This window comes from Gymnogyps californianus, chromosome 5 (assembly GCF_018139145.2).
Source record: "Gymnogyps californianus isolate 813 chromosome 5, ASM1813914v2, whole genome shotgun sequence".
Lineage (NCBI taxonomy): Eukaryota > Metazoa > Chordata > Aves > Accipitriformes > Cathartidae > Gymnogyps > Gymnogyps californianus.
Window position 1 is genome coordinate 29,613,719 of NC_059475.1, and position 14,567 is coordinate 29,628,285.

Sequence of the window (14,567 nt, forward strand, 5' to 3'; positions counted from 1 at the left end):
CTGATCTCTAATACTTGATCCTCTTCAGGAGCTGAACTGAGGTCATGCTCTTATTAGTCTTGCTAGTATTGCTGTGAAGATTGAGGTGCATTTGAACAGGCACTTCAGTGAAGCTACTGTAGAAGCAGGAGTTGGTTAAAGTGCACTTTCCTCGTGCGCCTTTGGCTTTCTTTTACCTTGCTAGGTAAGGAGGCAGGTTTAGTACTGATTAAACCATAGGCTATGCTGTTTGTGGGATATGGTAGATTAGAGAATTACACTTAACGCTGACCGACTTTTGCTTTAACATTCTAGGTTCAATTTAGCGTCTTTGCAGAATATTGGTTTTTTAACCAGGCTAATGTTACTGTGATTATGCTATTACAGCATTTAGGTTTTTTGCCTTTTCCCAGATTCTGAAAGCACTGAGCCCCTAAGTGTGGACGGCATCTCAGACCTGGAGGGAGAGGAAGGAGAGGAGGACGTGGGTGCTAGCATGCCAGAGGGAGAAATCCCCCAGACACCTGATCAGGAAAAGTTCCTCAGGCAGCATTTTGGGACCCTGGGCAGCACTGATGGAAAAGGTACAACTCTCTGCTCGGTGGGGGGACTTTGTGAGGTCACTCCAGATTTGTCCCCTGTATAAATCAAACCGGCTACAAGTTCTGTTAGGCTTTCGTGGGTGTGTGTGTATGAGGGGGCAAAAATGGGGAACCAATGTAGAGACGCCTAAAGAAGAGTGACATTTGTTAACTCCATCAGTCTGTGTGTAAGTTTGTGTGGATGAGATTGGGGTTTGTGTCAGTTTGGGTTAAGTATTGTCCCTGGAATCCTGAAGAGCTGTTTTCTTGTTCCCGGACTAGGTTTTCCTGTTGTATATGAAGGTATTAGCTGTGTGTTCGCCGCCGCCCCCCCCCCCTCCCCCCCCCCCATAGGTGACATGTAGTGGCCTCTAGTGGTGTATTAAGGCATAACAAAAGTCACAAAAGAAAAGGCTGAAATGCTGGGTGGAGGGAGAGAATAAGAGGAAACATCAGAGTGGCAAAGGAGCTGGTTAGTCTTTATCGACCAACTCCAGAACAAAGCATATCTTTTTAGAGTTGATAATGGTTGCAGGCAGCAGTATCTATGTGAGTTGTCTGTTTTCTTTTTTTTTCTTTTTTTTTTTTTTCCTCCTTTGATTGGTTTGTTTTCTGCTTGATGCCAGTGCCTCACAGTCCTACAGGCAGGATAGGACACAAAGGGAAGCGAAAAAGGAGGAGGCATACCCTTAGGGAGAGTAGCAGTTTAAGGCAGAGTAATCCAAGTAGAACAGAAAAGGCAAAGGCCATGAAATTATTTCATTTTCTGTGGTCTTAGCTCAAAAAATCCCCTTGGATATGGGGGAACATTTGATAGTCTCTGTGATAAGAAAATGCATGTGTCAGAATGTTTGTTTTGTAACTAAACTGCTCCCTTTTTCTCTCCCCTTTAACCAAAATTTTTAGGTGGCTCATGTAGGAATCTGGAAAGAACTGAAAACCTCAGCATTTCCTCTCGCTTTCTTTCCCAGTCCCCGGCTCTCAGGTATGGCTCTGCTTGTTTTGGGTGTTTCTGTCTGTCTATTTTTACTAGTGTGAGTAGGTCTCGTGCTAGGCCCTGGGTCAAAATAGTTGAGCGAACTTCTGGCCTTGGTGTGCCTAGGCACAGCAAAGTGTTAGCATAGCACCTGGTAGGCTGGTTGCAGACCCTTGTGATTTGGACAGGCCATCGTGCGTCACTTCAGCTGTTCTATTTCTTCCTAAAGCAAATCTGTTTTGTTCTTTTTCCTCTTTCAACAATGTGCTTAAATGTTTCATGATTAATGCCTTGATTAAGTTGGAGGAATCACTAATCATCTAATTTACTCTTCACTGTTTATGCTCTGTTTATTCTTTTGCATTTCATTCAGCTTGGACAATGAAAGTAGGCTTGTCAACTTTTCCTTTGTTTTACAGTTCTTTCTTACTCAGCTTTGTTTCTCACTCATGCCTTTACAGGGTGCTCTGGTGTCTCATACAAAGCCCCATGGGGATATTATTCTTCCAAAAACCCCTCAACCCTAAAGCACCCCAAAAGGCCTATCCAAGCTGTTTCCCTTGTTTAAAAAAAATCACAACAAAACAAAGAAAGAAACAAAAAACCAAACAAAAAATGGGGTAAATACTTTTGTTTATTTGGGTTCATAAATGTTTCAAACAAACAAATACTCCTGTATTTCTCTAAAATGACAACCTGAAATCTCAGCTCAAATTAATTTCATTGTACAGGACTCAGCAGATTTGGATACATCTTCTATGGTTCACCAGCTGTGTCTAGATTCACCATGTTAGGGAAATTTTTTTGTCATTGCTGTATTCAGCTGCTGTCAGGAGTGCCTCTTAGTCTGTATCACGTTGGGACCGTATGTTTGGGAAGAAAGCCAGTGGTTAACTATTGTGTAAGTTTCTGGAGAGTTGCAGTGGTGAGTGAAGGAAATCACTGGTGCTCTAGAGATGTAACAAGAGAGGTAGTTTTAGGTTATGAAAACCTCTGGGCTTTTAATCTGTTCAGCTGTTCAAACATGCCAGATTGAAAGTTGCCTCCTTTCCGAAGTAAGCCCACTGTGCTTGTCTGAAATGGAGAGGCAGAGGAAATTAGGCTTTCCTCTTGAAGATACTGACCAGCTTTCCTAGTAATTATGCTTTCATAATGTTAGGAAAGTACAGTTACTTTCTCTTAGGGTATCTTAGAATTGAAAAGACTTCATTGTTAGTAAGGTGAACTGAGAGAAAAGACCTGACCTGACTTTGCCCAGTCTTCCCTCTGCCTGGAATTTTTCCTTCTCTTTTGCCTTCACCTTTTATAGTGTCCTCCCTGGAAACAGTGACTCTGTTTGTGATCACTCAGCCTAAGGTCAAATGCCTGAAGACCAGTGCTTCCAGGGATACGTAGAATGAAGTTGTAACAGCCTAGGGCATTTTTGACTTAAAAAAATCCAGATAGGGAAGGGCTCTTTATCCTAGAGAAACTGGCTTAATGCGTGTGCCTGTTTGTCCAGGGCAACGTACTTGCTTGTTTTAACTGGGATTTCTTTATCATGTTCTCTAGACGATTGTCACTCTCTTCATCAAATCTGATACTGGATTCAAAACCCATCGAGCCACCAACCCAGACCAATCGGTTTACACCAGACCTGTTGAAAAATGGCAGCAGCCATCCTGGTGATGCGTTGGAGAACAGCCAGCTCCTGGAGAGTGTAAATTCAAATCGGGCTGTTTATGTCCAGAAAAAACGCAGATCAGCTTTGGAGGCCAGCAGAGTTGGTATGGCTCCTGGACGGGTTATTGCATCCTTTCCAGAAGGCCCTGTGAATGCAGTGATGAGAAAGGCGCAGTCAGTTCATGACCTTGTTCATGAGGGTAAGGACACAGGTTGGAATGATGGTATAAAACTGAGAATGAAATGGGGAGATTTGAGCTTGAGTAGAGATTTAAATTAAGCTTATATCTTTCTGTGTTCTGAGCTACAGGCTTTGCATGTCTTCTAACTCTTAGCCTGTCAAGGGAAAATATTTTTAATTTGTAATGCAGATGCTGGTCTCCTAATTATCAGTCTCTGATATTTGTCTGGCAGCTGTGGGAGGAGCAATGCCAAGGGTGAAATGAACTATTTGCAAAGAAATTCTCTCTTGCTGTGGGTGGTTGCTCCAGGCCAAGACTGAAACTCCCCAGGGTGGGGAGAAGAGGAAGAAGGAAGGAGGAGACAGTAACAGGAAGCTTACTGTTTCCATGCCCTCTGTGAAAGAACTGAATTTTTGAAACAATCAAGTCATGAACCATCAATAAGCACTCAGTTTGTTTTAAAAAAAATAAACCTTATCACCGCTACATCATATGTAAGTTTTTGCCTGCTTCCTCTGGCCTCTCAGTTAACAGTCATAGCGGTCTGAGGTCTTCTGGCCATACACTTTAAGAACAAGTCTCTCTCATCAGGTAAGCAGCAGTGTGTGAGCTTACTCCAGTGTGAGGATGAGGGATGGGCAAAAAAGAAAGCTGTTGAGGCTTGGTGATATTAACCTGAAGTAGTGGTTCTGTACACCTCTCCCAGGGGCTGAGCTGAGGCACATAGGCTGGAGCAGTTCTGTTACTTTCCGATTTTGGAATTCACTGCAGGCTCTTGTCTATTTTTGGTATGTTTGTGTGTTTAATTTTCACAGATAAGGGTCCTGGAGTGATATCCTCTGCCAAGCAGCGTCCTCAGACTCTTTTGGTGGTTGAGAAGGATCCCAGACCTAACAATTGCAGGGTGTTATCAGCCAGTATGTTGAAGATGGATGGATCTAGTGCTCTGCTGGCCAAAGATGTCAGGGCTGCAAAACCAAAGTCCTACATGAACCCCACAACCAGCTTCCGGGCTAAGATGTCAAGGAGCATATCTGTAGGGGAAAATCTGTACCTTGGTTACTCCACCGAAATGTTGACTGATGGGAGGACTAGCCCTCCAGTGGCAGAGAAGACACAGTTTAGTTCCACAGCAGATACTGAGAAGATTAAGCTACCCGTGAAAGAAAATGTTCCAGTGAAGCCAGCACTTCAGCCAGTTGTAAACTGCTCATCTCCCAAGTCCTTCCACAGCAAGTTGGCATCATCAAACCGAGCACATCTGATTCTTGACATTCCCAAGCCATTGCCTGATAGACCCACACTGGCCTCCTTCTCACCCACTACCAAAACAAAAACCCTGCTTGAGCCACAGTCTCCGCAGTCACCTGCTGGGGCCTGTAAAAAGAAACCCTCTTTTCCTGAGGTCCGAGTCTCCAAGAGGGAGAATCAAACTGCTGGGTCTCTGGTTCCTGGCAGAGAGATCCCAACAGGACTTGCTAAGGAGAGCCCAGTGGAGAGTCCAGTCTCAAGGACAGGTTGCCAGGATGAGCCAGGGGTCACTAATCCAAAACTGAGAGAGTTGTCAGAGGGCCGGCACCTAAGGTCTCCTGAGGGCACACTGCCCAGGTGCAGGGAGAGGATCACCGGCATCGCCTGTGTGCTAGACAACCAACCTGGACTTTGCCCACTAGACCCCATCAGGCCGAGGTCTCCTACATCTGTAACTGCCTCGGCACAGGTCTCAGGTGTGCATGGATACCCATCTCTTATCTTCCCCCTTCTGTCTCCTGTCTTTGTGAACCGCCTCACGATCCCATCACATTTCTTTACGTCCAGCTTCTGGCCTGTCTCGTCCTGTCTGCACCTGTCTCGTTCCATAAGCCATCCCCTCAATGGTGAGACACTTCTTCAACCTGACATCTTTTTCTCAGTCTTTAATTTCCATTTCCTCTGGGTCTTATGTCTGAAGGTCCTTTTTAGCTGAATGTTTTGTAGACTTCAGCACACTCATGCTTTTAGTCGTACAATTACCTGTAGGGGCTCAAACCTCTTTCTGATCAATGCTAAAAGCTGACGTGCTGGGAATCCCCATGGGTGTGTAGGTTACATCCCCCGTGCCCCTCTCGGAACATGCCTGACCAGCAGATGAAGGTGCAGGCCAACATGTGCTAGCTGAACCTAGCAAGCACAGACAATAGTGACAGTGAAGTTATGCCAGGCAGCTCAGGCTTTACTTTGTTAATGTGCAAGTGTGCAGGGTCCAGTAGGGTTTGCATACAGTTTTCTCGCATGAGGTGAGGGTTGACCAAGGTGAGTTCCTTGCTGTAGCCACCTGTGAGAGTGAGAAAGTCTCTGTGCTGCTATCACTCTGCTTTGAGTGGGTGCATGTCTGCAACGTGGGTATGCAGTGCACGTGCAGGCCTAGCCTTTGGGTTTGAGCATAAAGAACATGGATTAATTTTTGAATTATCTCTAGTTTGGAGAAAAAGGTACGAGGTGGGAAACTGTTTTACCTGCTGAAAACAGCTCTTGGATCTGTTACAGGCCCTGGTTTAAGGTACTTCAATCAAATGAAAACTAGCAGGTAACTTCAAACTGAAGCAAAAATCCTGCCCTCCGAGGCAGGCAAACCTCCAGTGGCAGAGATTACACAGTTTAGTCCCACAGCATCTGCTGTGGGACTAAAACCTCCAGAGGTTTTTCTTTTGTGTCACAACCTGAAAGGAAATATGCCTTCCTGAAAGACTCAGCTGAGTCATGCAGTAGGAAGCTGGATGTTAACCACTGCACTGATACCTTGTACCTTCAGGGGGCTATGCAGTGCACAGTTTTTAATCCCTTTTGCTATGTTGTTCTTATTCATATCTGAGAAGGGACACCTCTCTAATCCTCTGATCAATTACTTTCTGTGGTGTCAGGCTGCTCCACCATACATTGCAATGGTTAAGCACAATATTTCTGCACTGAAGCATTGCAGAGGGATAATCTGGTTTTGATGCACTGTTGTTTTTCTTTGTGCATTTCTAGAGGGATCAAACGTCCTAAGATTGAAGCACTGTTATGTAAAACAGGAAATGTGGTGTTTTGTCTGAGGGACCTGCTATTCTTATACCATGGGGTAGTTGCTCTGTAGAACAGCAAGTGCGTCTGAAACTTTCAGACCCTACCCCCACAGGTGTGAGGTTTCCTCCAACAGCAGATGCAGCCTGGAGCTGTGGAATCACATTCTACAGCAGAGAAGTAACAGTCCAGTTGTCTGTATTCTTTAGGCTGAGTTTTCTCTTCTAGACTTGGGAATCAAGCTACATATCACATGTTTTTTGGTCAGTTGCTAGGAATCTTTGTTTGCAGAATTAGCACAGATAGTGCAGAGAGAGAGCAATTTTTTTGCAGCAGTGATTTTTTTTTTTTTTTTTTAAAAGCAGCTCCCAATACATAGCACACCCTGACAGAATATTTAGGAGCATCCTTTAGTGCTTTAGGATGATTTAGCACAGTGGATCCCAATTTTTTTTTTTCTCAGCAGACAGCTGTCAGCCTTCAGCTTCTTGCAGACCATGTTTCCCAAATTTTTAGTGGTAGATGCTGGAAAAGCTGTTTAGATCCAAGTTGGCTATTACTGTGAACAATTTACTGTGGCTTCTGTGGATCATAGTGTGGCAGTTTAGATTAGAACTGTAGAGTTGACAGAGACCTGTTCTGCTTCTGACTTGCTCTGTGACTTTGGGTTTCCACTTAATTTTTCTGTCCTTCCATTTTCCTGCCTGTATAACAGCTGCAGATAAAGAGACTTAATTGTTTTTGTTAAAGCATTTTGACATCTACAGTTAAAATGCTGTAGATATGCTTAATACTGTTGCTGTGTTTAATATTCTCTGCTGGTTTCTGAAGAGCTCTGCTGTGCACACCCGAGAGGCAGAAAATGCCGGTTACTCAAGCATTTATGTTATGTTTGTGACCTTTCTCCAGACTGGCAGCTCAGAGCTGGATACCAGCATAAAAATCATGATCAGAGGAGAAACCCAGAAACGATCCTGAGAAGAAACAACTGGGTTTAAAACAAAAAGAGGGGAGGACGGGGGCAGAATAAAAAAAAAAAAAAAATTAAAAAAAAAAAGAAAAAAAGGCAAGAATCTTGGACTGCACTGAAGCCCACTGTGCTCAAACTGTACAAGATTGGGTGATTTGGGAACAAAACATGCAGATGGAAGGATTTGTTCATGCCCCCTTCTAGATGTGTTTATGTATAAACAGATGGTTTTCCTAGCTATATTTGTTTATACATCATCTAGACGTGTTCATAAAATTAGCTAAGGTTCCCTCCAGCCTGTTCAAAGATGATGTTCTTAGAATTGCAGAAATAATAGTGTTAATGTGACCAAGTTTTGGTTTTAGGTAACTAAAGGAAGTTGCACGGCCTTTGTCCAGGCCTTTGCAAATCGAAGATAACTGCAGATTGTGTGTGTGTCTATGTCTTTGTTCATGGTTTATGTCTAACTCATGAAAGTGTTTATTTTATTAAAACATTGCAGGCCTTCAACTCTCATGCTTTGGAGATAATATCTGGTGGGGGCAGGCAGAAGATGGTGTCCTTCAGTTGCTTGCTTTTATTTTTCATTTTTGAATTATGGTGTATCAGCAGTGCATATCCTGGGTTGCTCAGAAATGCGATTCTGTTGTGACTGAGTTTGTCAATCTTCCTCTGGACCTCAGTCCTCACTAGAGAACACTGTAATCAGTATAATCCTTCATCCTCAGCGCTTAGTTGTACTCTGTGCAGAAGAATACATGAGGGGGAGCATGTAGATTTCTGACAAGGTGGAGGCTAAATTAGAGGCTCCTTGGATCAGTCCCTTTTGCCACTGGAAACCTTCATTCAAACTTGACTTGAATTATAATTGAGAATGGCATGGGTAATCTGTGACTATCCTTGACTGTAACAAAAACGTGCAATCTGAGAAAAAACATTGCTGACTTTGGAGAGGCTAAAGACTGGAAAAATAGGAATGTTTGAAACAAGCAGCATCTCTAGGTAGTATGAAGGAAAGCTCATGTAGAACTTGCCTGTTTAATGATTGGCTCAAACCAGCCCTAAAAATGGAATGAGAAGTGTGTGCACATAGTCTGTCAAATATATATTAAAAAAAATGTTTTATTACCCAACTGTGAGATCACGGATATTGGAGTGTGTCTGTGCCTTAGTTTGGGTTTTTATTTTTTCCTCCCCTTCAGAATCGTGCATCAGTATAGAGCAGTGTGAGCACGTGGTATCCGAGCTCCAGGACAGCATGCGCAAAGCCATTCATCTTTACCGCATGGTGAGTGACCTCAGACGTGGGCTCTGTTACAGTAGGTTGGCTTTACAGGCCGCAAGCATCGAATGTATGTGCTTGCTGGCTCAAGATGTTCTCTTGACTGGGTGTTCAGTGACACAAGCTGCCTGGTTGTCCACTTGACTGCACCTTAAGCTTCAACAAGGGAGGCAGGAACTCCTGATTTCGAACTTTTGGATTTTCCAGTGGCTTGCTATGGTACGCTGAGCAAATCAATTCACTTTTCAGTCTGTTTAGCCTATCTGTAAACTGAAGATAACAGTACGCTCTTTTTCAAAGGGGTGTTAGGGAATTAGTTAATATTTATACAGTGCTTCAGAGATATGAAATATTATAGGAGCTTTAAGTTTTATTATCGCCATCTGTTCTCTGTCTTTGATGCCTGGGAAAAGGATTAGCAAATGTGAGATACCATGGGAATCCAGCTGTGAGATGGAACGTGCAACCACTCGCCTGTCCCTCTCACTGCCAGACCAGAGTTACATACAGAGCAATATAACAGCTCTTTGTTTCTTTGCTTAGCACTGAGCTATCAAGTCTCCTGTAATGAGCGTGAAAATTCCACAGTGAGTTTCTGCCATGTGGTCCTCTGCAGCTCTGGCCTTAGTGCTTGCATTAGCTCTCTGACCTTGCTCTGTTCCTGTGACCAGCTGCATCTGGCAGACAGGAAGAAAAGGAGACTGTGGCCCTGTGCTGCAGCTGGGAAACAGCACTTCCTCAGGCCCAGTATAAGGGGAACACTACCCGAAAATGTGCTTCACATCTCTATCCTATTGGAGTAATGCTTCTGGATTTTGTGTGACTAGCAGTATTGGATGCATGCCCTGCTATATGACTAAATTGGCAGTCTTGAATGTTGAAGAAAAGGATGCTTGAGTGGTCTGCAAATCTTCATGGCTTCACTTCCCTAAAGGGCTGAAACTGCTTACTTGGTACTCTACCCAAACCCCAATGCATTCTTTTTTTTCTTTTCCCTCTCTATTTTCAGGTGTTAAATGATACGGAGTCTTCTACTGACAAAGATAAAATAGCAGGCCTCCTGACAGAAACATTCTCCTCAATGAAGAAAGAATTGGACTCTCTGAAGGATGAGGAAGAGCTTCCAAAGGTTAAGGAGGTACTGGCGAAGCCACAAGATACCACTAGCCCACTGAATGAGGGATGCGGTGCCAATCTACCAAGTCCCAAGAGTTTGGGAGATGAGCAGACACTAGCTTTGCTGGAACAGTACTCAGAGCTATTGCTACAAGCTGTGGAACGACGCATGGACAAAAAACTCTAAGAGGGGCGGCTTTGAGGTGTTTTTTGAATACACAGAAATAATCCCAAGAAGAGGACCACAGAGAGAGCTTCAGACCGATGCTATCATCGCACTGGTCTAGGGCTGGTGGGGAGACCTTTATAAATTGATTTCCTCAGGCCCCTACAACTGACTTGCTCTAATTCTTAGCAATGTGCTGGCCACAATTTTAATATTTTTTCCCCAATTATCTTCAACTTCCTGTCTCTAGACAAAGTCTTGAAAGAGGAGTTTGGAGAAATTGCCTTGAAATTTCTTCATAGCCAGGAGGTCAGGATGTTTGGCACCTAAAGAAACAAAGAAAATCCAGTTATCCAAGAAATTCTGAACTGCTGACTAAAAGAGTCCAAGTGAAGCCAATCCCTTCCTCTCCAAGGCTTCATGAGAATCAAGAAGCAGACTTTTTATGGGTTTATTTATTAATTTATTTTTCTGACTGTTGCTCTGTGTCACGTTTGTGGCTATTATCTTTGTCCTTTAACAAAAACTGTCAATCCTTTTGCCATATCCCAGCGAGAAACAATCTCTGTATTATAAACGCCCAACAGGGAGACAGGCTGGAGTGTCTGTGCAATTAATGAACTGTTTTCTGCTTAAATCTTGTCTTGCTGTTCTTTCTTTTCCTGCCTTAGTTTTGTTACCTGGAGTAATCCTACTGTTGTCATGACAACCCCATCTGCTTTTCTCTTGTTTCCAGACAGTCCCCACACTGTATTTTATCTGCATTCACCTCCCGGGGAAGGCTCTGCAACCCTTGGACCATGCTTTGGATATTACTTAATGAATTCAGTAGTGGTATTTTTAATCTGGAATTTGACATTACATTGATACTTCAGACTGGGTTTTCTGCAGACATTTTAAAAATGGGATTTAGATACAAATATGAAAGTTTGTTTCAGCCACCTTTCATGATTAGGAATTGGATATTGACTTTGATGTTATCATGACTGGGAAATTTGGGGTGATGATTTATTGAGAAGTGACATGGAAAAGCTGGTTTCCATCTCTTACAGTGTAACTCTGGACTTGAGAGATCTTCAGTGCAATGGCTCATCCATGTCTTTTGTTCACTTCACTGTGATACGAAAATGTTTTCTTCTTGCTTTTCCAGGAGAAAGCTGGGATTCTCTTACCTTTTGTAAAGCTATTTCAAGTACCCACAGAAAATGGTTTCCCAAGAACTTCGAACAAGATATTTTGGGATGTGATTACCACCATTTCACTGGCCCCCAGCCTCTGCTTTTCATGAATTTCTGGTCTGAGAAACAGAAAATCTTCCCTTCTTGCATTTGTGTGTGCGCAATACTCTTCTCACCCTGTGGAGCTTCTCTAAGCCCATGCTGACTTGTGTTTGTTGTGGCGTAAAACTATCCAGTGATGTTGTTTTGGTCAATGATAAGCTAAAAAAAAAATAAATTTCAAACCAATGAAATTCTTCAGCACCTTCCCCCTTACTCCCAGTCTTTTCCACAACAGGGACAGATACACAAAATGCTTTATTTCTTCCTCCATCTCCAGTCTGTCTTGTATTTATTTTAAGGCAGAGCAGTGTAATCCCAGTTGATAAAACTAATGCAAGCAACAAGCTTTTGGTGGGAGAGAGACTGCTAGCATCTGTGGAAGTCACTCAAAGGCAGCCAGACTGCATCACTTGGTTCCACAGGTTACAGGCCTGAAGCAGGTTTTTTTCATTTTACTGTCCTGGCTGTCATCTCTTTGAAACCCTGTGGCACTCGGAGATGTGGTCTGTTGACTTGTCTTTCTGTGACTGGAGATCTGCAGTGCAGCCTTTTTTCTACTGGGCTGGCCAGACTGGTGTAGGATGACCTATTTCTTCCGAATAACTCCAGGGCTGAATAATCTGCAGTTCTCACTCTCCCCCTAACAGTTTTGCTGGCTGATCACTGCTGCCGAGTGCTTCAGGACTTGGTAGTATGGGGAGCACTTTGAGAGCTCTCCAGCTACTTCTGCCTGTAATTTAAATCTGTGTAATCATGTTTCAGGTGTCCTTGATAACCTTTCCTTCCATGGGCTTGTACTGAAACTTTTAAAGTGTTATTTTCTAGTCCTGTCTCAGCATTGCCCTGTGCTGAATCAGCTGGTGTGCTCGGTCCCATGGGCAGCTTCTCTTGCACAGACAGGTTTTGCAAAGGAAGGCGAGTTGAAAACCAGAGAGGAAATTTCTGGCAGTTTCCTTGAGTGAAAAGGTGTGCTGGAGATGCCACGAGTGGAATGTATGATGGCAGTCACGTTGGGTCTGTGATGGAGTTAGTGTGGGTCAAGCTTGCTTTTGAGGTGATTAGTTCCTCCACTTTCAGACTGTGAACATATGTCTTAGTATACAGGAAATTTCTTGCTGTACTAGGGCCACAAGACACTCAGGTAAAACAGCAGTCCCTTCAACCCAGGTATCTTTTGGTACTGGCGATAATGGTTTGAGGGTCCTTTATACTACTTCCCTGTGCAATTTTATTCCATTGTATTATTTAAACTTTGAGGTAGTGGCAAAAAGGGTCAGAGATGATACAGAAAGAGCCAGTGGCGAGAATGAAATGACCATTAAGGTAAAGAGCAGCAACCAGTGAAGCTGGCATAGAGATATGAAACAAAGCTCCTTGGAAATGAGTCACGTGAAGCAAATCTGATTTTTAAGCTGATCAGAGTGGGTTTTGCTTCCTGGAATGGATTCTGCTTGGGGTCACGGCTGCATATGGGAAACCAGAGGTAAAATCTGATCAGAATGATGGTAAGAGAAGTGTCGGGCAAGTAGATCAGCTGGAGAATGGTTGTGTCGTTTAAAATAAATTAGAATAGTATATGTAGGATGCTCAGGAAAACAGAGTAGAGGTAGAGATGGTCTTGGCCTGGGGAACACTATTTCGCCAATACCTGTGAAAGATAGAGTACAGAAAGGCTTCAGGAAAGTAGATTTAGGACTGAGATGGTGATCTGTAATTGAAGAATGAATTGGAAGGGGTTTGTTTTTAAAGATGTCCTATTGGGCCTCTTGTTTCTTCACTTGCTGTCCTGTAAGCAACTGTTTTTTCTTAAATGGAAAAGTCATGAGCTGTTTGCCCAAGGCTTGGATGTTACGAATTGAGTAGTAGAAGCCCAGTAAAGGAGATGCTGGTGCCACAAGTTTGTTGCTGAGAGGGGTGAGGAGATAGTGTTGCTCTTTATAATTTGAGACTGATCCAACTGATTCTTCCCTGCTAACTTCCTATTGCTGGCAGTAGGAAATATTCCTAAAAATTCTAGTTTACAGAACAAAGAGAGCGTAAATGTGTTACATTTTGTTGCACCTTGTGAATATGTTTCACCACGGGCTGTCCATTGGGCCAGGTAGAGAAATACTGAATGGTAACTGCCTGGGAAGTGAAGAGGCTTGTGGGAGGAGGTAATAAACTTGAGTCTATCCCTCTTACTGGTTTGTGATCCCTCTTACTGGTTTGTGTGGGTGTTAGCATAGGCACAAACAGATATCTGTATTAAGTTATTTGTTTAACGTAAAGCCTGAAAAAATAATTTAGACCTACCTATGCTCTTTACATACATTTTGTCCCCTCCAACCCAACATTCCTGGTCAAAATGAGAATAGTTGTTGGGTTTTTTTTTTTTCCATTTTGTAAATAGTATTACTTTGCCTGTGGGACCCCTCGGTTCATTCTTGGGCTCTCTTGAAGTGGTGCAGTAGGAAGGGCTGCAACCTGAGAGGGCAGCAAACTCTTTCTATTTCCTGCTGCAGGCAGGTAACGCCGTCCTCCTCCCCATCCCTCAGTAACACCCAGGAGCTGTGTGTATGGGAGTCTGCGTTTCTTCCACCTCCTCTCTCAGGTCGTCCTCTCCTTTCCATGGGACCTCCCAGGCGATGGTTGGGGCAGGCCTTACAGCAGCCCCCTCCCCGTCCCCCATTTTGCAGACTTCATCGTGACTCAGAGGAATTGGGACGTTTCTTTCCAGGAGTACAAACATACAAACTTAATTTTTTTAAAAGAAAGAATATGTATATAATTATATATAAGAAAAAATGAAATACAGGTATTTAAACACCATTGGTAAATTCATGCATGTATACGGTGTCTCCCCCCACCCCACCCCATTGGATGTGTAGCATCCAGGATACGAAATGACAAAAACCTCATTAAAATAACAGACAGGTCTTCTAGCAGCCCCTGAGTAAGCAGGTGCTTCCTTCTCTGGACAAGACCAGCTCGTCCTGTATTTCAGATCGTGTGTGTAAATAATATGGGGGCGGCTGGGACTGTATTTGTATGGGTAACCTGCTGTAAAGCGTGGAGGGGGAGATGCATGGGGCAGCAGCGTTAGGAATAAGCCATGTCCACTCCGCATGTCTTACCTGCGCCCTAGGCACCAGGCAGGCAACTCTTTACCTGTGTTCTTCAACACTACCCTTTTCCTTCACCCGTTAAAAAAAAAAAAAAAAATCCCTCCTGCTTTATTTATAAATGTGTTTTTATACTTTTGGCTTTAGGTAAAATAATCCTTTAAAATGTCTTTTTTTTTTTTTTTAATTATTTGGAAAAAAAAAAAAATCGTTTGTTGGGTTTTTTT

General features: G+C 43.3%; 1 protein-coding gene across 2 annotated transcripts in view; it reads left to right on the forward strand.

Annotated features, from left to right (window-relative positions):
* MAPKBP1 (mitogen-activated protein kinase binding protein 1) overlaps positions 1-14,507 on the forward strand; it is a 105,666-nt gene extending 91,159 nt beyond the window's left edge. Inside the window, exons 26-31 of one of the 2 annotated variants that reach the window (XM_050896925.1) lie at positions 393-563; positions 1,467-1,545; positions 3,088-3,398; positions 4,196-5,107; positions 8,595-8,680; positions 9,684-14,507. In XM_050896925.1, coding sequence (XP_050752882.1) covers positions 393-563; positions 1,467-1,545; positions 3,088-3,398; positions 4,196-5,107; positions 8,595-8,680; positions 9,684-9,977 — 1,853 coding nt within the window. In that variant the 3' untranslated portion in view covers positions 9,978-14,507. The remainder of the gene's footprint in view (positions 1-392; positions 564-1,466; positions 1,546-3,087; positions 3,399-4,195; positions 5,108-8,594; positions 8,681-9,683) is intronic. The other variant, XM_050896926.1, reaches the window with a different exon arrangement.
* The last annotated feature ends 60 nt before the right edge of the window (positions 14,508-14,567 follow it).